At 36.5% G+C, this 26,583-nt stretch overlaps 1 protein-coding gene across 13 annotated transcripts in view; it reads right to left on the reverse strand.

Annotated features, from left to right (window-relative positions):
* kiaa0825 (KIAA0825 ortholog) overlaps positions 1–26,583 on the reverse strand; it is a 313,741-nt gene that overhangs the window by 231,527 nt on the left and 55,631 nt on the right. For all 13 annotated transcript variants that reach the window (XM_069891196.1, XM_069891206.1, XM_069891301.1 and 10 more), the window contains exons 10-12: positions 17,305–17,495; positions 12,968–13,150; positions 10,799–10,915 (exon numbers count right to left, since the gene is read on the reverse strand). In XM_069891196.1, the coding sequence (XP_069747297.1) occupies positions 10,799–10,915; positions 12,968–13,150; positions 17,305–17,495 (491 nt within the window). The remainder of the gene's footprint in view (positions 1–10,798; positions 10,916–12,967; positions 13,151–17,304; positions 17,496–26,583) is intronic.

Consider the following 26,583-nt stretch of genomic DNA (forward strand, 5'->3'; position numbering starts at 1 on the left):
GCGGGACCTAGCTCAGGACGCGGTAGACCCAGCAAACCCCCCAACTCCTTATGCTCCAGGCCCCGTGCCGCAACAGAAGGACCAACAGCACCCCAATGACTCGGGCCACCCTGCCGACAAAACGACTGGGGAATTGAGCGACGGAGCAGTCGCACCCGATGAGCCCGCTGGCGACACCACTCCAGCGACCCCAATCCCGGCACCACGGCGGTCACGCCGGATGGTCAGACCCCCTGACCGCTACAGTCCTTGACCTACCCCTTCCTTTTCATTCTCTCCCTCATTTTTGTTTTTTTTTTTCCAGGGTCAATTCTCCAAGAAGGGGTGAATGTGATAGTACAGATCTATCACCAATGTACATAGTGTATATAGTTACTGTATCTAGACTGTGCTTACAGCGATTGGCTGAGAGCTAAGCCACACCTATTGTTTGGGCCTTAAAGGGTTGTGTCCCTAGCCAGGTCGGATCATTCCGGACTGGTCGGCCACCTGTGAAGAGCTCCGGTCTTTTGCTAATAAAAGCCTTGGTTTGGATCAACAAGTTTTTGGTTCTTTCGACGAGCTCTACAACCCCCTCCATAAATCTTCGTCCGCGAAGCCAAGCCAAAGAAGAAAAAAAAATGTACAGGGAATGGAGGGATATAGATCATGTGCAGCATTGTGTTCAACACAGACATTGTGGGCTGAAGGGCCTATTCTTGTGCTGTTCTGATCTAAATTCCAGTGAATCAAGATGATGATCTTCTTCAGTGTTTCAGTTTCAAGTTAATTATAGATAAGGATAGGTCTGGTCCTCAAGTTGAAATTCTAAACTGGAGAAAGGCCAATTCTGTGGAAATGAGAAAGGATCGAGGAAGAGTGGGGTAAGTTGTTGTCTGGCAAGGATATGTTCAGTAAGTGGAAGGCATTCAAAGGTGAAATTTTCTTAGAGTGCATTGTTTGCATGTTCCTGTTGGGATTAAAAGCAAGGTTCGCAGACACCGAGAACCTCAGTTTTAAAGAGATATTAGCAATCTGGTAAAGAGGAAGAGTAAGGTGAATAAGGTATAGGCAAGAAGGAGCAAATGAGATACTAGAAGAGTATAGAAAATCTAAGACAATACTTAAGAAGGGAATCAGAAAGGCAAAAAGATGTGAGGTTTCTTTGGCAGATAAAGTGAAGGTAAACCAAAGTATGTTAAGAATAAAAGGATAATAAGGAATACAATTCATCCCCTAGAAGATCAGAGTGGTCATCTATGTGTGGAGCCTAACGAGATGGGGGAGATCTTAAATATTTTTTTTGCATCAGTATTCACTCAGGAAACTAGCAGAGTGTATAAGGAAGGAAGGGAAACAAACAGTAATGCATGGAATATATGAGGAGAATGAGGAGGTGCTTGTTGCCTTATAGCAAATAAAGGTAAATAAATTTCCCAGGCCTAACATGATTGTGCCTAGGACCTTGAAAGTGTAGAAATTGCAGGGGTCCTGGCAGAAATATTTAAAATGCCCTTTAGCCATGTGAGGGGCTGGAGGATGTAAGAGCCAAAATGTGTAATTTGTTTACTTACTGTATTTAGTATGTACTAAATTTAGTATTTAGTTGCTGTATTTAGTCACCTAAAGTTTATTGTTTGGAACAAAAAATTGAAGGTTAGAAGATATAAAAGAAACTCTCTGTGCTTTGGATTGATATGGAAAGTTAGGTCGGCCGTTTGGAAATGCCTCGAGTTGGGACAGTTTGTAATCCACATACATCTGCTATGAGTATTGGCCAGAGGATTTAAAGTTTCTAAATCTAATAGCAAAGTGTCTTATAATCACGCTAGTGAAGCCATTTCTTTAAAATCAGCGATATTGTTGACAGACACTGCAATGGAAACTCGTTTGTTAATAGCAGCACATTACAGCCATCAGTAGTGGTAAGCTTAAGTCTGTAGACTCCTTCTGTGTATTTGTGGCAAGTTTGAACACAGAATGGATTTTGATTCTGCTAGTCCATTGGGACTGTTGATTTGGCTGGGCTCGAAGGACGGTGGAACAAGAGGAGTTAAAATGGCTGAAGCAGCTACTGACTTTGCTGTTAAGGAGCAACGTGTTTAATGTATTAACTGATGTAGTTATGTTTTAAATTTAGGTTGGCGGTTCACTGGTTCACTGCTGTAACTATGCGACTGAGGAAATCAATGGATGACGGCAACCTTCAAAATAAAATACAAACTGGCATTTTTGTGTTTGCTCTTTTTAATTAAAGCAAATATTTCTTTTTTTTAAATCCACAAATAAGGGATGGACACGAACAGGCCCGCATTGTGTATTTTATTTGAAACTTATACGAGCCAGTGTCTTTTTTTTTAATATAAGAGTTCAAAAGAATTTGTTGTTTTGCTTTGTTACAAACAGAAATAAAATGTCAGTTGTTTTCTGTTTGTAGTTCCTTTATTTCATAAATGCAACAAATTATAGTCCTTATATACACAGCATAAGTGTAATGAAACTATATATGCAGGGTATTCTTCATTTTAGGGATCAAACTGCTTTTGCGCCTCCAGATGGGTTTTATTTGGTGGGAAACAGGCCCAAATGGCTCTTATAATGATGAAGGTTGCAGACCCCTGGTATAGAATCATATTTTTAGAACGAGCCACTGGAAACAAAACCAATCATTAAGACAGATATCTTCGTACCATGGGTACAAGACATGCATATACACGAACAAATTCTTACAGAGTGTGGTGTAGCCAAGCCATATGTACCAGTGGTAACATCCGCGGACAGAGATGCAGCTTGGGTTCAATCAAATGCTGCATCTTCATTGGCATTCGAGTCAAGCATCAGAAATAAGGGTGAATCTACAAGAAGTTTTTGGATACATTACCTGCTACAAGAGGCAGAGAAGAGAGCAATGAACTAGCATCCATGAGAAGAAACAATGAAATAGTTACTTCATTGATCCAATTATAGTCTTTAACTCCTTTGCCCAAGAAGGAGATTCAAGTTTTTGTTGGAGACCCACTTCAATACCATTAATTCTTTTAGATGTAATATTGAAAACAAGTGTCAAGACCCTGAGGATTGTCATTTTTATTTGGAAATGTTTACAGAAAGACAGCCAAAGGAACTTGTAAAGAGTTGTCAACATAGATCCTCAGAAAGAGGATTTGACAAAGCTAATCAAATTGCTTTAGCTTATATAGATAAAGCCCTTAAATAATCATCAATAAAACCGAATGATGCAAAGGCTCTACAGCATACATTCTCTTTCTAAGAGGATGTTGTAATGCCATGGAAGAAATTGACAACATTAGTGAGCTTGACATGCCTGGTAATATGCAAATTATCTTAGATAAATTACTTACTGAATGTGGGATAGATGGAGACATTTGGCTTGTGATTTTTAGAAAAATATTCAATCAGAGTTACCTTAAAGGATTTGGTGGATTTTCTTGAAGGGCAGGCATTCATTGAAATCGATCCAATATATAGAAATACATCCCAGAGACACTTCAATGGGGAACAAAGACATAAGGAGGTCTAACTCTCAGTCTAGTACAAAATTGAAAAGGAGAACTTTTGCTTCTGTTGTGTCAGTTATAAATAAAGAAAAAGATAAAATAACTAAGGAAAAGGAGAGTTTACCTACTGAGAAGAGATGTTTGTTCTGAAAAGGTGGACATAGTTTGGAAATGTGTCTAGGTTGGAAAAGAAGGAACACGAAGAGAAAATCGTGTTTTTTTTTAAAAAAAGGAAAATGGAATAGGTTTTGGCTGTTTATGTAAAGGACACATCAGTGAAAATTTTAACTTAGTTGTTGCATATGCAATTTTAAGCATCTCAAAATCTGTCAAAGGAACAAGGAATTGGAAAAAAAAGCAAACAGAAACAAAGGAAACATTAGAAAATTGTGTTATAGCCTCGATTCAGACAAGTGCTCTTTCTCGAGCCAATGGGAATAACTGCAAACTCTCAATAGGGCCTGTACAAATCAAGAGCATGAATGGGAAGACAATAATATGCACTTATGCATTTTTTGAACCAGGCAGTACTGCATCTTTTTGCATTGTGGGACTGATGAACAAATATAATCTTCAAGGAAGAAAGTCAAAGATTATGTTGAAAATCATGGGACAAAAAAATGTTGTTGAAACCAACATTGTTTCAGGCTTCGAGGTTGCTGGATTGTATGACAAGGATTTTTGTGATCTTTCAATTTTATACACTCAAAAGACTATGCCTATGCATGAAGAAAACATCCTAAATCAAAACGATATCCATCAGTTGTCTTATCTAACTGAAGTTGTTCTGAGGTAGAGATGCTGATGGGTTTAGACATACCAAAGGCTTTGGAACCACTCAATGTAATACGGAGTAGGGGAGATGGACCTTCTGCAGTTACAACTAGGCTTGGATGGACAGTTAATGGACCTTTTGGAGGAAATAATTATATTGCTCAGGAACAGTTAAAGTATCAATAGGATTTTGGTTGTGAAATTTGAGTCGTGGGAACAGCAAAGGACTGTAAATAAAAAATTCACTTCGGAAGAAAACAGATTGTTGTGAAAATAAATCAAAGGCATACAAACCAATATTGAAGGAATTATTTTCAACAGAAATGGATGAAAATTAAGTATTAGAAGATATTGCAAATACTGCTGGGAAAACACAGAATTCTGTTGACACTATGGTTAAGTAAAAAACCTGCTGCGTTTGTGTATTGGAGAGTCGGTCGAAGCATGCATGGTAACGTTTGACGCGTATTGGGAGCGTCAGATTGAATAATATAAACATGGTGATGTAGAGAAGGGTCAGTGTACTGCTGGTGATTATTCCTGTGTAATTGAATCAGAGGCAGGCCAAAACAAAAGACTGAGACCAAATATGAAAAAAGTTTTTGTAGCTCAGAGATTGCAGTAGACAAGGTCAATGAAGAACTCTCGCGACATGTTGCATAACTGGCAAACGCAGAAAATTACATTCATGGAATTTGTGGCATGTGACTGACATTTTGGTGCAATTGCATTCGGATAACAAAATGCTGAAAAAGGGCTTGGAAATATTAGATAATCACGAAAACAGTGAACAGAAAGATTTTAATTTTGTACTTGGAAACAAAACTGGATTTCAAGGGGATGAGAATAAATCCAAAAATTCTTTAGTTTCGAAAGTGAGTAAGGGAAAGATCAAGAAAGATGTTGACAGAATAAAGATTTAATTGTAAATAAAATTTGCAAGGTCAGAAAGCAAAATAAAACAATAACTGCTGAGTGGTGGTAAAGATCACTCTTTTTCAAGACAATGTGCTGGCAACCTCTGGTCTTATGAAGAAACAATATCTGTATAAAGTTTGAATTTTATATGTTATTTATATTATTGTATAATTATTATTTAAGACATTACATCTAATTATAATAATTAGGGGCTAGTATTGTAAGAGCCATTTGTTTACTTACATTGTTAGGTTGGCGTCTCATTGGTCCCCGCAAGCAACAGACGCATCTGCAAGTTTGTTTGGCTTCCCGCAGCCATCTTTGTTAATGTGCACATGTGTGAGTTCCAGTGCATTAACATATTAGTGTGCCGGCTGGAGCATCCACAGTACGTTTGTGTATTGGAGAGTCGGTTGAAGCATGCATGGTAACGTATGACGCATATTGGAAGCGTCAGATTGAATAATATAAACATGGTGATGTAGAGAAGGGTCAGTGAAACGATTATAACATTAGTTGACTGTTAGCATAAATGTTACTCTGTATTCACGGAGCTTTAATGCAGATGTTATTTATAGTCATTTCATTGAATGTTGAAGATAATTTCAGGTTTATGTTGGAAATAAAGAATTTAAATACATCTGGAATTGTATTGTTAATAATTGAAATATGTCACGAATTAATGCATCAAAGTCGCTATAGAGGGTAGATCATGCTTTAAAAAAGGCTCCAAAAGTAAACCAGGAAATTACAGGCTGGTGAGCCTGACATCATTAGTAGGTAAATTAATGGAGGGTATTCTGAGAGATCAGATCTACTGTACAAGTATTTGGACAGCCAAGGGTTGATTAAGGATAATCAGCATGGCCTTGTGCGTGGTAGGTCATATTTAATGAATCTCATAGTTTTTTTTGAGGAGGTTACCAAGAAAGTAAATGAAGGAAAGGCTATGGATGTTGTCTGCATTGACTTTTTGACAAGGTTGCACATGAGATAAGAGTTCAGAAGATTCAGACACTAGGTATTCATGGAGAGGCTATAAACTGGATTTGAAATTGGCTGAATGGGAGAAGACAGAGAGTGGTAGTGGATGATTGCTTCTCAGACTGGAGACCTGAGATTAGTGGTGTACCTCAGGGATCAATGCTGGGACCACTGATGTTTGTGGTCTATATTAATGATCTGGATAATGTGATGAATTGGATCAGCAAGTTTTGATGACACTAAGATTGGATGCATTGTGGATAGCAAGGAAGGTTTTCAAAGCTTGCAGAGGGATCTGTATCCACTGTAAAAATGGGATAGAAAATGGCAGATGGAATTTAATGCACACATGTCTGAGGTGTTGCCTTTTGGAAGGACAAACCAAGGTAGGACATACATAGCAAATGGTAGAGCAATGAGGAGTGCAGAAGAACAAAGGAATCTGGGAATACAGGTACATAATTCCCTGAAAGTGGTGTCACAGGTACACAAGAACATAAATAAAAGAAATAGGAGCAGGAGTAGGCCATCTGGCCCATCAAGCTGGTTCTGCCATTCAGTAAGATCACGGCTGATCTGATACCTGACTCAACACCTACCTGCCTTTTCCCCATATCCCTTAATTCCTTTTTTATGTAAAAATCTATCTAACTGAACCTTAAATATGTTTAATGAAGTAGCCTCAACTGCTTCCCTGGGTTGAGAATTTCACAAATTCACAACTCTCTGGGATAAACAGTTTTTCCTCATCTGTCTTAAATCTACTCCCCTGAATCTTGAGGCTGTATTCCCTATCAGTGAAAACAATTTTCCTGTCTCTATCTCATCTATCCCTTTCATAATTTTATATGTTTCTATAAAATCTCCTCTCATTCTTCTGAATTAGAGTGAGTATAAACCCAGGCAATTTAGTCTCTCCCTGTAGATTAACCCCCTCATCTCTGGGACCAACCTGGTAAACCTCCTCTAGACTGCCTCCACAGCCAGTATATTCTTCCTCAAATATGGCGGCCAGAACTGCACACAATATTCCCGTTGCGGCCTCACCATTACCATGTACAGTTGCAGAATTACTGTACTTGAATTCAATTCCTCTAGCGATGAAGGCCAACATTCCATTTGCCTTGTTAATAACCTTTTGTACCTGCAACCCAACGTTTTGTGATTCCTGCACAAGCACTCCCAAGTCCTTCTGCTTGACAGCATGCTACAGTTTTTCACCATTCAAATAATAATCTGCTCTTCTATTATCTACTGCTAAAGTGGCTGATCTCATTCACTAACGTTGTACTCCATTTGTCAGACCTTTGCCCACTCACCTAAATTAACTATATCCTTCTGCAGCCTCTCCACATCATCTGTACAATTCGCTTTTCCACTCAATTTAGTATCATCTGCAAACTTGGCTACACTACACTCTGTCCCCTCTTCCATATCATCAATGTAAATGGTGAGCAGCTGCGGGCCCAGCACCGGCCCCTGTGGCCCCCCACTCACCACTGTCTGCCAATCAGAAAAACACCCATTATCCCAACTCTCTGCCTTCTGTCAGTTAACCAATCCTCAATCCATGCCAATATACTTTCCCCAACTCCATTCATCTGTATCTTATTGATGTCTCTTGTGCGGTACCTTATCAAACACCTAATGGAAATCCAAATATACAGTATCAACCTGTTCCCCTCTATCTACTGCACCCATTATATCCTCAAAGAACTCCAGCATCTTTGTCAAACACGACCTGTCCTTTCTGAATCCATGCTGTGTCTGCCTGATGGAACCGCTTTATTCTAAATGTCTCACTATTTCATCCTTAATGACAGCTTCAAGCATTTTTCCGACTACAGACATAAAGCTAATTAGCCATTAGTTACCCGTCTTCTATCTACATCCCTTTTTAAAAAGTGGTGTGACATTTGTTGTCTTCCAATTTGCAAGGACCCACCCAGAATCCAGAGAATTTTGGTAAATGATGACTCTCAGTACCCTGGGATGCATCCCATCAGGACCAAGTGATTTGTTCACTTTCAGTCCCATTAATTTGCTCATCACTATCTCTTTTGTAACAATTATTTTATCGAGCCCCTCACCTCCCTTCGCATCGCCATCACCACTCTTTGGCATGCTGAACGTGTCTTCCACAAAATATTTGTTTAATGCCTCGGCCATTTTCTCATTACTCAATATCAATCTCCCTTTCTCGTCTTCCAAGGGACCCACGTTGACTCCATTCACCCTCCAGTTTTATATATTTATAAATTTTTTTGCATTCTGTTTTTATATATTGTGCTAATTTACCCTCATAATCTTTCTTCCCTTTCCTTATTTTCTGGTTAGTTATCCTTTGGTGCCTTTTAAAGTTTCCCACTACTCTTGGCTACTTTGTACATATGCTTTTAATTTTATACTGTCCTTTATTTCTTCAGTAACCAAGGTTGACTCTTGCCTCTCTTACTGCTCTTATTTTTAAACGGGAATATATTTTTGTTGAGCACAGTGAAAAATCTTTGAAAGTCTTCCACTGTTGCTCAACTGTTCTGCCAACTAGTCTGTGCTCCCAGTCCTTGCTGACCAATTCCACCCTCATCCTGCTGCAGCCTCCCCTGTTCAAGCATAATACACTAGCTTTAGATCTAACTATTGCACCCTCCATCTGTATGACAAATTCAATCATTCTATGATCGCTTTTTCCAAGAGAGTCCCTAACTACTAGATTATTATTTTTACCTATCTCATTGCACAATACTAGATCTAAAATAGAATTCTCCCTTGTTGGTTCCTTAACACGTAGCTCAAGAAAGCTATCACAGATGCATTCTATGAAGTCATCCTCCAGACTCCCTTGACCAACTTGATTTTCCCAATCTACGAGCAATTAAAGACCCCACAACAACTGCCGTTCTGTTCTTGCATCCCTCAGTCATCTCTTGGTTAATTGCCTCTGCCACTGTGCTATTGTTATTTGGTGGGTGATAGACAACTCCCAATGATTTTTTTCCTTTTAACCTCTACCCAGATGGACTCAATGTTCTACTCTTTAGATCTTATGTCGGCTCTCGGTATTTCCCAGATCTCATCCTCAATTAAGAGCACCACGCCGCCACCTTTATCTTCCTATCTTTTCATACTACCTGATATCCTTCTAAGTTTAATTTCCAATCACGCCCATCTTGCAACCATGTTTCTGTGAGAGCCACTAAATCATATGCCTGGGTACTGATTTGCACCTCAAGTTCACTAACCTTGTTTCTAATACTACAGGCATTCAGATAAAGTGCCCTTATGCTCATTGTCCTTTTAGAATCTCGTGACCTCTGTATCCTTTGCTTTTGACTTTTCTGCCCTTTATTTTTATTTTTCTCTTTCTTAACTATCTTTGGTCTCTGTACCACCTTCCTCATTCTATCTTTGTAGGTTCCCATCCCCCTACCCCATTAGTTTAAACGTTCCCCAACAGCACTAACAAACATCTCCTTAGTACATTGATCCTGCTCTGCACAGATATAGACCGTCTGGTTTGTACTGGTCCCATCTGCACCAGAACTGGTTCCAATGCCTCAAGAAATTGAAACCCTCCCTCCTGCACCACTGTTCAAGCAACGTATTCATTCTAATTATTCTGCTAATTCTACTCTGACTAGCTCATGGCACTGGTAATAATCCTAAGATTAATGGTAGACAGGGTTGTAAAGAAAGTTTTTGGCATTTTGATGTTCATAAACTAATGTATTGAGTACAGGAGTTGGGATGTTATGGTGAGGTTGTATAAGACATTGGTGAGGCCAAATTTGGAGTATTGTGTGCAGTTCTGGTCACCAAACTACAGGAAGGATTGAAAGAATGCAGAAAACATTTACCAAGATATTTCTGGGACTTCAAGAGTTGAGTTAAAGGGAAAGATTAAACAGGTTAGGACTTTATTCCTTGGTGTGTAGAAGAATGAGGGGAGATTTGAGAGAGGTTTACAAAATTATGAGGGGAATAGACAGTAAATGCGAATAAGTTTTTTCTACTTAAATTAAAAGATAAAAATGAGAGGACATGGCTTTAGAGTGAAAGGTTTAGGGGGAACTTCTTCACTCAGAGTGGTGGGAGTTTGGAATGATCTGCCATCTGACTGGGCTTAATCTCAGGTTTTAAGAATAAATTGGATAGATAGATGGATGAGAGAGGTATGGAGGGTTATGGAATGGGTGCAGGTCAGTGGGACTAGCTGAATTATGTTTTGACACAGACTAGAAAGGCCAATTGGCCTGTTTTCTGTGCTGAAGCTTCCTATGGTTCTATGGAAGCTTTGACCATATCCTCAAGTCTTATCCCCTGTACACAGGTAATCTCCTCCCTGGACAGAGCTTAGAATATTGCCTGACTATTATAGCCAATAGCCAGGAGGGAACAAAAACATTGGTTCAATTTTCCTTCTGGAGAATTTGGACTTTTCTTCTAGTGCCTTTACATAACTTGTGAATAGTCCAGGTCTCAGAAGTATACATACTTCTGGTTTCTATGTGCCAAGTCTGATCCTTTCCTTCATTTGAAAATTAATAACCATTGTAAAGTTTGAAGTACATGTAAAAATTACATCATAAAACCCATAAATTCAAGAATATAGAGACCATATTTACCTGGGTGATACACAAGAACAAGAGTTTTGAATCCAAAATGACCATTCCACATAGCCACTCTTCACTGGCTTAGATGGCATTGCAGAGCGGTATTCACAGAAACCATTGTGAAATACTCTGACAAAATCAAAATGGAGAAAAAAATTAATTGTAATTAATGTAAATGAAATGAAATATATTAAACAAATAGGTCAAAGTAATAGTTCAGCAGAATAAATAAGAAAGACAAGGTCAATTCCAGTATTTGATGTAATTTGTATTTTGGCATTCCCAAACTGTTAAGTCTTGGCTGGTGCAAATAGCAAAAGTGAATTTGTCAGGTCTGAAAAGGAACTTGAAATTCCATGTGTACTTTTGGCAAGAATGTTCCCTTATCAACATTAAGGCCAGATTTTGATATCTAATTCAGTTTGAGCTGCACTTCAAAAAATTGAAGCAGTGCCACAATAAATTCCATGGTCCAACTAACCATGTCTATAGGTAGAAGCTTGAAAACTTGGAATAGAATCCCAGGTTTTATCTTCAACAGTAAAATTCAGACCCCCACTCTCACAGCAACCTAGGTGTAATCAGATGCAGAGAGATCACACACAAACACAAACTTAATTTTTTCACCTAACATTTTAACTCAAGAATTGGGGAAACAGATCAAAAAACAGTTCAAACCTAGTCCACCAGACAAAAAGATCATGCTAATCTAATCTTTGGCCTCATTCCTCGTGCAATGAAGGCCAACTTTTACCCCCTGAATACTTTGTCTATCTGTGAATTAACTTTATACTATCTATTCATAGTTTATTGGATGTGATTGTCTATCCCTAAATACAACATGTAGAGATGATTTCATATAAAAAGGAATGATTAGGGGATTCAGATAGCAGTACTGTTGCCAAGAAATATTAATGAGTTGCATCATGCCATTCTTTTTGGTAACATAGCTCTTGTTTGAGCAACATTCTTCTCTTGGGTTCAGAACGTTATCAAATAGGTCATGCACAGAAAATAGTCCATGCAACCTTGTAGTTGTCCTTTTTATGTATTGTGGAGACTCAAAAATGTTTTGAAGACTGGGCCATCATAAGATAAATGAATCATAAAGTAATTGCAGTGTAATATAAATATATATAAAGTTCAGATCTGGTGGAAAAACTGTATGGAAACATAGATTTTTAAATAATAGCATAGAGTGCAAAAGAAAAACACCATAATGAACATTTAATAACACAATGGCATGGCTTCAAATGAAGTAATGTGTACAATAATGGGGAGCACAGAAAGATAGGAATACCTTGAAGAGTATTCAGAAGTCATCTCATAAAATGATACAGGGATGAAGGGCATTAGCTACAATGATAGACTGGAGAAGCTAGAGTTGTGGTCCTTGGAAGAGAACAGGATGAGACATGATCTGATAAAGGTAGTTAAATCATGAACCACACAAAGTGGAATTATTTATTTTCAGTATTGCACAATTTGTCTGCATTTTTTTCTTGGTTTACATTTCTCTTTTTTTTAATCTTTACTTGTGTAAAGTTTTATCCACCACCAATAAGTAGAAATTCTGCCTGGACAACAGTAAAAAGAATCTCAGGGCTGTATGTGATGTCATGTATGTACTTGGACAATAAACCTAAACTCTGAACAATGGAATCACCTCTTGGTGTAAGGAACACTACTCTGAAATCCCCATTAACAATTGTGTTCTATTTCAGTACAAAGAAAGAAAAAGACTCACAAACAGGCATCAAGTGCAATCTGTGATTGGGGAGAGTTTCATCAGAGAATATTCCAAGAATATCCCATTTCTGAGTAGATTAATAATATTGTTCTTCTATGTACCCGGCTCTAATTCATAATCAGATTTCATAGAAATGAAGTTCTATCATTACTACTGTTGCAAGAACAATCACAGCTGTAACATTTGTGAGGCTAATAGGGATATGTTTGCTTTTGGCAGAACCCAACATAAATAACATTCTGAGTTTTGCTTCCTTTAAGATATTCTCCAATTTAGTGCCCGTAAGTTGACTATATTAAACATTTCAAGTTATTTTCCAAATTCTGAGTACCCATGAGAAATTTGAGGTCATCTAGAAAATCAAGCTGTCAGTTTTAGAAATTACAGGTAAATATAGTACCAATGTACGGCATGTATTTTAATTTACTTACTCATACAGTTTTTCAAGAGGTGATGTCAAAATAGCAAGAGCAGTGCCAAGGTCCTTGCAATGGTTATGGATGGTGAAAACCCAGTGAGACATGTCCTCCAATGGCTGAAGCAATTCCTCAGCTGAATGGCAGATGAACCATAAAAGGTTTTCAGTGCAACGCAGAATGGTTGTAATGTCAATTCTGTTGGGGAATGTACACTCATTGAGTAGATAGCATACTAAAATATTTACACATTGATATATCACTTTATGGTAATGGCATTAAATGTTAAAAATTGTTAGGTGGAGATGGTGAATGTCTGACGTATCTGTGGTGAAAATTTTATTTGACACTTAGCAACCCACAAACATGTCCTATTTCACTTTCTGATTAGTTGAAAAAGGAAGTGAACATTGTGCAATCATCTTGAGAATTATAGTAAACAGGAAGGAATCAATGAAGTGGCTGAAGCTGGATGAACCTGAGGCATTGTTTTGGGAAATTATATAATGATGTTCGAGGTATCAAAGAAATGACCTCTAACAGCTAACCATTCTTCTTTGCGCAAGGTACATTTTTACAGAATAGTAAAAACACATAGGGATGCTGCAGGAACTCAGGCTCGCAGCATTCATCAGAAGTAAAGATGTATTGACGGCATTTCGAGCCTGAGCCCTTTCACCAGGAAAAGTAAGAAGTAAGAATAAAGACAGATGTCACTAGATTCTAAAGACTAAAGACAGGTGAAAAGGAGTCCAAACCAACAAAAGGTATAAATTGGATACAAGATGATAGAAGTGAGAATTGATTTTGGCTCTGTGAAAGGAGACAAAGGGAAAAGCAAAGAGAGACAGCGAGAGACACCGAGACAGACACCGAGAGAGACCGAGCAGGGGTCAAAGCGACATGGAAGAAGGTGGGGTGGAGGTTAAACAGAAATCAGAGGACAATGTTAACTCAAGAATTGGGGAAACAGATCAAAAAACAGTTCAAACCTAGTCCACCTGTTGGAGGATGCCCAGATGGAAGATGAGGTGCTGTTCCTCCAATTTGCAGGTGGCCTTAGTCTGGCAGTGTGTGACACCATGGACAGATGTGTCAGCAAGAGAAAGGGATGGGGAATTGAAATAGTTGGCCACTGGAAAATCCACACTATTGGGGAACATAGAGCCAAGGTACCCAACAAAGCAATCTCCCAGTCTGAGTCCTGTCTCTCCAATGAAGAAGAGACGACAACCGGAGCATCGGATGCAGTAGATGACACCTGCAAATTCACAAGTGAAGCATTGCTTCATTTGGAAGGACTGTTGGGGCCCAAAATGGTGATGAGCGAGAATATGTGGGAGCAAGTGGAGTGCAGTGCGCGTTGAAAGAACCAAAGACTTGTTGATCCAAACCAAGGCTTTTATTAACTAAAAGACTGGAGTATATCACAAGTAGGTCGACCAGCCCAGAATGACCTGGTCTGGCTAGGAGCAATCCTTCAAGACCTGCCAGTAGGTGTGGCTACACTCTCAGCCAATCACAGTCATCCTACACTACAATCTCTACATATATACATATACACATTGGTGATAGAATCTGTACTATCACATGGAGCATCTCCTGCGGTTGTAGAGATAGTTGCCAAGGGGACAATTGATGGTGAGGGAGGAGTGGATAAGAGAGTCGAGGAGGGAGCGGTCCCTGCAGAAGCAGAGATGGGGGAGGAGAAGGGAATATGTGCCCATTGTGGTAACATGTGGTAGGAGGTGGAAATGGTGAAGGAGAATATTTTATACAAGCTTTGGCTGCAGTTGTGGATTTGACTAACTTGAGAGTGCAAGACGATGGAGAGATAATGTATTAATTTGAGGGATAAATATTATATTTTTTAAAAGATTTGGAGCCCATATTTAGATTATTTCAATTGGAAAATTTGAAGATGGTGATCTGGCTGCAGTGGAGTTTCCTTATTCCACAATCTAAGAATTGGTGTTTTGGTATTCTCTCTTTAGGGTTAGGTGGGTATCGGGGTAAGATTAGAGGGTGGGGTATATAAGCAAGCTGAAACTTATTTAATCCTAAGCCTTTCAGAGGTTGCAAACTACCCAATAAGAATACTGTTGGATCTAAAATTATTTTAATCTTATACAGATATTCTAAAAATGATTGAATTTTCTTCCAAAAAGATTGTATATGTATACATGACTTTATCCGTAGTGAAAAAATGTATTGCTAGTACATGGAAAGATACAAATATGATTGATATTAATAGATGACATAATGACATCAAATATTGTTTAATAATGGAAAAAATTATGTATGTTTTACATGATAATTATAATTTTTTAATTAATAAGTGGCTGTTATATTCAGAATATTTACATTTCAATTTACATTGATTAGATTTTAATATGTATATTTAACTTTTTTAAAAAATATTTTTTTTAATTTAAAACTTTTTTTCTTCTTTTATGGCTCTCCTTAAGAGAGTTGGCTGAAGGGGGGGTGGGTTTTCTCTCTTTCTTCTTTTCTTTTTTTTTCTTTTTTTATATATAAAAAATGTTCATGTTCATGTTTAATTGCTGTATATGTCATATATTATTTGTTTTTTTAATGAATAAATAAAGTTTAAAAAAAGAGGGTGGGGTATATTTGTAGGGGTGGAGGAGTGGAGGGGGTTTTGGGTTTTTTTCTTAGAATTTTATTAGTCCATGTTAGAATTAAGATATATTGTATTATTCTTGTAATCATGGTTGTTTTTCTTTTAAATAAAATATTCAAAAAAGAGTGTAAATGACAAAAGGGCATCCACAAAAAAAAAAATCATACTTTCCATGTAGGTCAGCACTTAACATTAAAAACTTACTGCTGGCAGCAAATTAGGTCCATTTTATTTAAATTATTTGTGAAATAAAAATCTCAAAACATTTAAGTATATATACACCATTCTAAAAAGCCAAGAGAAAAATATTGGGGAGAGCAATTGTCTACAAGGACAGATTAATTAAAGATTGATGAGCACTAGTTCAGAAGAATGTGAACTGACATTCTGAAAGGGATGAGCAGAATAGATGCCAAGGACTATTTTCACAAGCTGGAGAGTCTAAAACCAGGGTCTAAGGATAAGGAATCAATTTAGAAGGGAGAAAAGATAAATATTAAATAAAATTGGCATTCTCTACCTCAGAGGGATGTTTGAGGAGGCTAAGATTAATAGATCTTTGGACACCATGAAAATCACAGGTTATCAAGATTAGGCAAAAAAAATGAACGAAACACAGGATCAGAGTTTTTTTTGAATGGTGGAACCAATCTGCTCGAACTTCCTTAACCATAGGACAATTTCACTCTTCAAGTTCTTAGGAATGAAGCCTAGAATTAGCAGAAGCATTTACTATTTCCGACAAGAATTGGAGAATTTGTTTATCTTGCTGATGAGATTAAAGAAGTAATTTTAAATAATTTTCACTTAAGCTCAAAACAAGACTGAGGAGCATAACTGCTTCCAGGCTCAACACTTCAGTTCAAGAACTTCAAAAAATGAAAGAAAAATTGTAGTACATGATTTAAGAGGTGAAGGGTAATGGTGAAGAGATCAGAAAAAAGCAGGGACATAGTGAAGGTAATAGAAGACTTCTACCTGCTAAGAAGTATATGTGCTGTTGATAATACAGTAAAAACTCTTGTACTACTTTAACAATAGTAAGAGCTGTAGTCTTCTGACCATATTCAACAACAAACAGATAAATTGCAATAACTGTTCAATCAGGCTCATAATGAATTACAAATAACTGTCACTGTAATTTTACATGCCAGTCCTTAACTGGCATCTCCATTTCATCCCCTACTGTTCAGTGAAGCTCAACACAAGACTGAGGAACTTAACTGCTTCCAGATTCAACACTTCAGTTCAAGAATTTCAGCTCAAGAATTTCAAAAAATCTTGTATCCACCTGCATTTCAATCTTTTTCTCTTTTTATGACTTATATCAGATTTCAATTACTTTCTCCCACCAGGTTTTATGACCATTTTCAGTTAGCCCCATTATCACTCTTATTTTCTTTTGATCTCCACTATATCACAGACTTTTCTATTTGTTCTCAGTGGTCCCTCCTGTTTCCCTGAAATTTTAAAATATTCCTAACCCCTATTCCTTCTGTTCTGATGAAAGCTCATTGACCTGAAACATTCAGTCTCTCTCCACAGATGCAACCAAACCTACAGTGCAATTCCAGCATTTTCTATCTTTGTTTCAAACTTCCAGTAGCTGCTGTACTTTGGCTTTGGAATATATATTCTGAGGCTAAAAATTATGAAAAATGTAAACTTGCTTTATTCAAAATATATTTTTGTAACAATTATAGCTCACCTTAACTGTGAAGTTCTCTTAAATGTCGGACGGCACTGAAAGTATCTGGATGTCAAAATGGTTAAAGTTTCACTTAACACCTCAGCTAGGAGGTCCTGGGCGACCTTAGAGGGCATCGTATTCCAGAGATCATATCGGAGAGCACAACAATGGTAATACCACATTTGAATGGAAAAAGAACATCTCTCTCCCTGTCAAATCAATCAGAGATCAACAATAGCAAGCTAAAGATTTACAAAATGTTATTCTATTTCCAATATCTCTGTAATGGATTCACTATGAAAAAGAAACCAATGCATCAATGTGTAATGGACAAGAGAACTATAAAAAAAAAAGCACACAGTCCATTTATTTACATTAACAAAATAAAACTAATACCGGTAGTTCTAGCATACAAATATATACAGTTATGAGTTTACAATTATATTTTAGCAATCCAAATTATTTGCTTCAATGAGAATTAATGAATCTAAGTTGTATATAATTGTTTTAATTATACAAGGATGAAGTATTATGAAGCAAGATCACAACCTCAGATCAACCTCCCAAAAATCACAAAGAAATAATTTTGAGATATATTTGGAGTACATGTAGAAAACATACACATTTTCAATCTGAAATTCCCACAATCAGCAAAAAAGATAACCTGTTTTCATTTCTATCTCAATATGCAATATTATCAGAAACAGAAAAAAAAAGTAACTTCCGCAAATAGTAATAATGGATCTTTTATTTCTTGAACAAAAGATGCTAGGGCATCCAACATTACACTGAAGGATTCATCTAAATCAATGGCTTTCAAACGTTTTCTTTCCATTCACATACCACTTTAAGTCATCCCTTTGCCATAAGTGCTCTGTGATTAGTAAGGGATTGCTTAAAGTGGTAGGTGAGTGTGGGAAGAGAAGGTTGAGAATCACCTAACTGTTACTCAAATATTTTGCTTGAGAAAAATTGTCATTGGCCCATTCCCTTTGAAACTGTGCACATAACGATTCAATTAGTTACATATAAAACAGTGGTTTTCACCTTTTTCTTTCCACCCACATAGTGCCTTAAGCAATCCCTTACTAATCACAGAGGACCTATGGAATAGGGATATTAAAGTGGTATGTGAGTGGAAAGATAAAGGTTGCAAACCACTGTTTTAATCATACATAATTGACTCGTAATGTGCACAGTTTCATATCTCCAAAGGAAATGGGCCAATGACAATCTTCATCAAGCAAAATATTTCAATAACAATTAGGTCTGGAGCAGTGATTCTCAACCTTTTTTTAAACCACTCACATGCCACCTTAAGTAATTCCTTACTAATCACAGAGCACCCATGGCATCGGAATTACTTAAAGTGGTATCTGAGTGGAAAGAAAACGTTTGAAAACCACTGGTCTAGATTATAGTTCAACTTCTGCAGCCTCCCATTATCTCCCAATTTACTATAAATGATTAAATCAGAATTAAATTATCTATCAAAGGAATTTTCAGATGATGTATGGGAAACAGGAACTTGAATAACTGTGATCTAACAATTCAAACTCACCTAGTCCCTTAAACTTGTGGTGATTATCTTTATACAATTCTGAATAAATATTGTGAAATATTCCCAAAGTAACTTTCAAAAATTGAAATAATTTTATTTGATTCATTTATTGTTCCAAAGCTACAGTGTAAACATGCCCTATTTAATAATCAAATTGCTGATTCAAAGCAAGTTAAATTGAGCAGCGTCTAAAAATCTCACTGAATATTTTAATTCTAATTAAAGAGCCACACATATTACAGCACCAAATATATTTAAATGTTTCCTGACAGTTCTTCAGAGAATATATAAAGGTGTAATACAAATCAGGATAGGAAATATAGTTTAGACATAAAATATTCCAAATAATTTGTGTTCAATTTAACCTAATGAAATGAACTACAGTTAATTCTATTAAACCAAAAGGAGCTATGAATCAAATTGCCTCAAAAATTGGCTTAATACTTTAATTTCTTTAACATTACTTAAAATTCTATTACCATAATTAAGATGCAAGGCACACAAAGCATCTTGAAATTTATTTACATTTATGAACAATTAAGCCTGGAAATGTTTCAGCACAAGGAAAAGTGCGTTAAATGTGAAGAGTGTGGATGGATGGCTCATTAGTATTTTGTGTGAAGTCCATTAAAACAAAATTCTAGGGCACCCATAATTCAAAGCCCAAGAGTAATGCACAACAGAACAAAGCCTGAATATTTAATGCACTTTATTTGTGCTTCACCATTTTTGGAGCAACGTTTGAAACAAGACAGAAGAATTGATAAGTAACTGAGATCCAATGACCATCAGTGACATTTCTTACAAGGTGACCAAGACTGGGAAGTGAGCAATTGACAATTTTGAAAGTGGGGCGATTCCAAAAATAAAAATAACATTCATAATACAACGAGACATGTCCTTGCCTCAGAAGATCAGGAAAAATAAACTATTTCAATAGAGATAAAAATAGAATGAATTCAAGTAGTCTCTGGTAGGCAGTATCTATACGACTCCTAATAGTGGTGTTGATAGGCAAAGCATGGATATATAGGGCTATACTTTTCATTTTTCAAACCACATTATTAATTAGGAAAGCTAACAGAATGTTCTAATTTTTTGCAAGGTAAACACATATTTTCCATCCATCCTTTTTCACAGTACAGATGTAAAAAGCATTCAAAAAAGAGCTAGAATTAGGGGGTCAAATGGAGGAAGAACTTAAAAGTGATTTGTATAACTAAAGCCGGAAGTAATAAAAATATAATAAATTTGGATCTGTTGAGTTGCATTCTAGATTGTAAACAAAATGGCTGCACATATAGTGATCTGTTTTAAATCCACAGGTGAATCGTGAGAAAATATAATTTATTTCCAAAAGACATTCAATAAAATGCCACATAAAAGTTTGGTCAACAAGAGATCAACCGAATGAAGTTAAGAAGAAAAAGGTTTGGTTCACCATTGAGAGAGATAAATATCCAAAAAATAAAATAATGGAGATGATAGAAATCTGAAATGAAACAAAATATGTTGGAAGTTTTCATGAAATTTCTTTCATCAACAATGTTCCCTAACAGCTGAAAATTTCAAACATTTCCCGTTTTTGTTACAGGAGAGATGGTAAAAGTAAAAAACACAAAAATGCTGGAAGATCTTAGCATCTATAGAAGGTAAAGATACACATATAACTGACATTTTTGGCCTGAGCCTTTGCTTATACCGACAATGGTATAAGCAAAAAGTAGACATGTACCTGAATAAAAAGGCTGGGAGAGGAGGGAGGAAAGGGCAGGGGGAAGAGCCAACAGGCCAACAGGCCATAGTTGTATGTGAATAGGAAGACAGGAGAGGAAAGGTGAGAATTGATCAGGACAGGGAGGTGATTATGTGAATGCAGAGCTGAAGGAAAGGTGACAGAAGAATAGGGAAGGGAAGAGATGGGCAGGGGCTAACAGAAATCAGAGCTTGATGCCAATGGCATCTGGTTGCAGGGACAGAATATGAGGTGCTATTCCTTTAATTTGCATATATTCTCAGTCTGGCACTGCTTTAGACCATGGACAGACATGTCAGCATGGGAATGGGACAGGAATTGAAATGGACAGCCCTGCTATTGCAGCGGACAGCATGAAGGTGTTCAACAAAGCGAAATCTCAGTCTGCGTCGAGTCTCTTTGATGTCGAGAAGACCACGTCGAATGCAGATGACCCCTGCAGATTCACAAGCTAAAGTGTTCCTTCACTTGGAAGGACTGTTTCGAGCCCCAAATGGTGGTGAGGGAGGAGGTGAGGGCAGAAGTGTAGCATTTCTTGTTGTCACAGGGATAGCACCAAGGGGGCGATTGGAGGGAAGGGATTGAAGGGAAGAGAGGAGTGCACGAGGAAGCAGTCCCTGGAGAAGGCAGGGTGGGAGGGATTTTTATTTACAATACAGTAGATGCCAAGTCCAGTCATTGAGACCCCGGCTATCCAATTACACCCAATTAACCTATACTCCATAGGTTTGGAGGGTGGAAGGAGACTGGAGCACCTGGGAAAAACCCACGAGGATCACAGGGAGAATTTTAAAAACTCTTTACAGACAGCATTGAATTTGAACCCAGGTTGCTGGCATTGTAAAAGTGTTGTGCTCATCTCTGCACTAACTGTGCCACCCACGATGTAACAACAAAAATATAACGGGGGAGCGTGGCAAGATGGCGTAGAGTCTAGACGTGTAATCTCGACCTCTCTGGCCAAACTTTTAAGTACCTGTTTTTTAACTCTTTGCTTTCAAGTTTAAACTTTTTAAATTTTAGTTTAAAGTATTAAGGAACTATTATGGCTATTAATGGTAAAAAGACTAAACCTCAAGTGCACAAGAAGTTACATTTTCAAAGTGCTGAAGATTTGGGGCCTAGACGACTTGATACAGCCCCAGACTCAATCTCTTCATTGTCTAAACCCCAAAGATTGCCTGTGGGAGCTGAAAAAAAGTCTATTGCTCACCAAGTGAAGGATGGCGCTGGAATTACCCATTCTCCGGAAGAATGTGCGTGTTCCCAAGAAGTGGACCCCGATTTGGAAAGCCTTTCGATTTCAATGGAGGGAGCACACAGGAAGATGACTCCATTGTTGGAAATGCATCAGGTAGCATTTCAATCTGAAGAAATCGTTTTTCTTCATGAATTGATGAAAAAACAACGAGATACGGGGGGAGACCAGCAGCGACTCCCTGAGAAAGTCGGGGTGCCGTCGTTGGGAGTGCAGACCCACAGTAAAACTTTTAAAATGCCTTCTGTTGAGTTGCAGCAGGAGCTGCAGTTACCTTGTTCTGCCATTATGTCAGAGAGAGCAGAGCTGAGATTTACAGATTCACAGTGTACGCAATTGAATGCTATTATAAAACCTGGAATGGATTTGTTGACATCTCAAATGAATGGAATGGTTCAAATGAGTGGGCAAAGGAGTTAAGGGTTATGGGGATAAGGCTGGAAAGGGGTACTGATGGTAGTGATCAGCCATGATCTGTAAAATGGCGGTGCTGGCTCGACAGGCCAAAGGGCCTACTCCAGTTCCTATTGTCTATTGTCTAAATGAATGCTGGTATAAGTTCAGAATTAAATATGGTTAAGACACGTGTGGATGCATCTTGTGAAGATTTTTTTAAAATTTCAGACTGCTTTTTTGGACTGTAAACAACAAGTGAATTCTAACACAGAAAAAAGTGTTGAAGGTGGAAAAATCAATCATAGAACTAGGAGAACGTGAGAAGGAGCTAGAAAGAAAAATAGATTACTTGGAGAATCAAAGCAGAAGGAATAATGTGAAAATTGTCGGTTTGCCAGAAGGTATAGAAGGACAAGATCCTCTTCGTTTCTTTAAAGATTGCATCCCGCAAATATTAGGGCAAGAATTTTTTTCTGGGGGATTGGTACTGGAAAGAGCTCATAGAGCTTTAAGAAGAACACCCTCATCTGGTCAACCACTGAGACCAGTAATAATTCGATGTTTGAGTTATTTGGACAGAGAAGCAATACTTCGACTTGCAGTATAAAAAATGCGAGACAATGACAAACCCCATTATTGATACAGAATAGCAGAGTCTTTTTTTTATCCTGATTTGAGTCAATAGGTCATTCAACGTCGACGTCGATTCAATCCAGTTAAAGAAGTTTTGTGGCGTAAAGGTTATAAGTCTACTTTTTGCTACCCTGCAGTGTTGAAGGTGTTTTATGGAGACTATCAATTTCAGATTTTTGAAACTGATCGTGAAGCAATGATTTTTGCTGATCCATTGTCAGATATAAGAGGACAAAGACGTAATCCACTGTTATCTCCTAAAGAAAAATCTGGATGCTCTGGAAATGGAAGAAATGGCAGAAATGGGAAAAACGATAATGGAAAGAGTCTACCTCCTTCTGAAATGGAATCTCCGAGATTGGAATCTTTTGGATGAAAAGAAGAATTTTCTTATTCTATTTTTTTATTTTGTTATTATGGTATTTTGATGTTATTGATTGTTTGGCTGGGGAGGGAGAGACTTGCACTAAGTTCTTTACTAGTCATCAGCCACTGGTGGGTGACCCACACCCAATTTTTGTTTAGGGGATTACAACCTTTTGGTTTTTTTTGGGGGTGGGGGTTTCTATTTTTTCTTTATTTTTTTTATTTTCATTTTAGTTAGTTTTTAATTTGTGATTTTTTTATTGGAGGGCCTATATACGTTGATTTGAGTTTTTATATAAAGATATTATTGGTATTTAGTAATAATAGTAAGTTGAGGTTTGCTACTTTTAATGTTCGAGTTCGAGGATTAAATAGTTCAATTAAGCGTAAGCGAGTCTTCACGTATATTAAGAAAATGAAAACTGATATTGCTTTTTTACAAGAAACACACTTGAATGTGAAGGAAAGCATGAAATTAAAAAGGGACTGGGTTGGGCATCTATATTCTTCTTCATTTAATTCTAGAGCTAAAGGTGTAGCAATTTTGATACATAAAAAATTATCTTTTGAATTACAATCAATGGAGGAAAAGGCAGGATGTATTCTTAAATTGAATTGTAAGATTTTTAGTGGATTTTGGGCTTTACTTAATATTTATGCCCCAAATGCAGATGATGAAATATTTATTTCAGATGCAATTTTATGTTTGGGTCAGGCTAATGATAATATTTTAGTTGATAGTGATTTTAATTGTGTTTTGGAACCTTTATTAGATAAATCTCCAAAGTTAAAAAATCCAAGATGGCAATTCAGGTCCAAGCGTTGATGAAAGATCTTAATTTAGTAGATATTTGGAGCCGTCTTAATCCGACAGAGAAAGATTTTTCCTTTTATTCATCTGGACATGAATAGTTTTCAAGGATTGACTTCTTTTTAGTATTGGCACATTTACAAAGGAAAATACAACAAGCGGAATATAAAAGTAGGGTGATTTGAGATCACTCTCTGTTATATGTTACATATGAAACTTTTGAGAAAATTCAAATGGCTTATCGTTGGAGATTTAATTCAATGTTGTTAAAAAATACGGAATTTATTGATTTTTTGAAAAAACAAATTAATTTTTTTTAAATAAAATTCGAATTCTGTTCAAAGTAAGTTTGCATTATGGGATGCTATGAAAGCCTATTTGAGAGGACAAATAATTATTTCTAAAATAAAAATACTTCTAAATACTACTAAAATAAAAAAAATCAATTAAATCAGAGTCTTGAATTAGAGAAACAGATCGATGAGTTAGAAAAGGAATTTCAGAAAGATGCTACAGAAGATCAGAAAATAGGATTATCTAGGTTGAAATTGGAATATAATACTTTGCAATCTTATCAATTTGAATGTGTGATTAATAGGACTAAACAACGGTATTATGAATGGGGGGAGAAAGCACACAAGGTATTGGAGCGGCAATTAAAGAAAGAACAGATATCGAGGACTATTAATGCTGTTAGATGGAATTCTCTTATTACCTGAAACCTCGTGAGATTAATTATGAATTTTATTCATTTTATAAAAAGTTATATACATCTGAAGGAAAACAAGAAACTGGATCGATTGATCTTTTTTTAATCACAGTTGAATTTACCGATATTACAGGATGGAGATATACAGGAGTTAGAAGACCACTTACTGATTCAGAAATTAAAACGGCTATGCTGGAAATGCTGAACAGTAAATCGCCTGGTGATGATGGATTTTCGGTTGAATTTTATAATATTTTTTTATGATGATTTATATGCAGTGTTTGGGGATGTATTACATCAAGTTGGAGAACATTACGAATTACCTGAGTCTTGTTCTAGTGCTTTAATTACAGTAATTCCTAAAAAAAGATAGAGTTCCTTTGAAAGTATCTTCATATAGACCAATTTGGTTGTTAAATGTAGATAATAAAATAGCTAAAATATTAGTGAATAAATTGGCTAAATTTTTACCCAAGTTGATTCATATTGATCAAACAGGTTTTATAAAGAATAGATATGCTTCAGATAACATTTTGCACGTGATTAGTTTGATTAATAAATTTCGACCATCTTTAGATCACCTGATGGTGATATCCTTTGATGCAGAAAAAGCATTTGATAGAGTTGAATGGAATTTTTTGTTTAAAGTTCTGGAGAAATTTAAGTTTGGTCCTTCTTTTATTGGTTGGATTAGGGCTCTATATAGTAAAGTGGTAGTTAAGAGTATTGACGAATGGTTTGATTTCTGAATCTTTTAAGTTAACTCGATCAACTCGTCAACGTTGTCCTTTATCACCAGCTTTGTTTGCGTTAGTGATTGAACCTTTAACACAGTTGATAAGACAAAATACACAGATACAAGGTATGAAAGTTTTAGATGAGGAGTATAAAGTTAATTTATTTGCTGATGATGAATTGGTGTATTTAATAAACCCAGCTCAGTCACTTTTGCATTTGAAGGAATGTTTAATGCAATATGGATGTCTTTCTGGATATAAAGTTAATTATTACCGGTAAGTGAAGGAGATTATTCAGTTTCTAAGAATATTATTAATTTGAAGTGGACTGATCGAATTAAATATCTGGGTATAATTTTGAATGTTAATTATCAATCTTTATATAAATCAAATTATGCTCCGTTAATGGAAAAAATTAAAACTGATTTGATTAAATGAAAAGATTTACCTATTAATTTAATGGGTAGGATAAATACAATTAAGATGAATATCTTTCCGCGTATACAATATTTGTTTTAATCTATTCCATATTTACTTGATAAAATTTTTTTTCGAGATTTGAATAAAATGGTTAGGGAGTTTTTATGGATGGGTAAATTTTCGAGAGTAGCTTTGAATAAATTAAATTGGAAATATGAATTAGGGGGACTAAGTTTACCATATTTTCAAAATTATTATGAAGCAGCCCAACTTAACTTTATTAGTTCATTGATGGATTTGGTACGGCCTCCTAGTTGGGCTAAAATTGAGATGGCAAGTATTTCTGAATTTGAAATATGTCAATTTTTGTTTAGATGGAATATAGATTTGTTACAACAATATAATGTGTCTATACCAAAACATTTAATGAAGTTATGGATAAAGAAAAATAAAATGACAGGCTCTTGGGGTAAATTATTGGCTTTGACTCCATTGTATAATAATCAACATTTCTTTTTCAATACATAATCAAAGTTTATTGCATTGGAGATTTAAAGGTGTGAAAAATTTGGGAGATTGTTTTAAATAGGGTGTTTTTATCTTTTAATCAGATGAGGGAACATTTTGGTATTGATAAGAACTCTTTATTT

The sequence above is a fragment of the Narcine bancroftii genome, chromosome 1 (genome assembly GCF_036971445.1).
Source record: "Narcine bancroftii isolate sNarBan1 chromosome 1, sNarBan1.hap1, whole genome shotgun sequence".
In the NCBI taxonomy this organism is placed as follows: Eukaryota; Metazoa; Chordata; class Chondrichthyes; order Torpediniformes; family Narcinidae; genus Narcine; species Narcine bancroftii.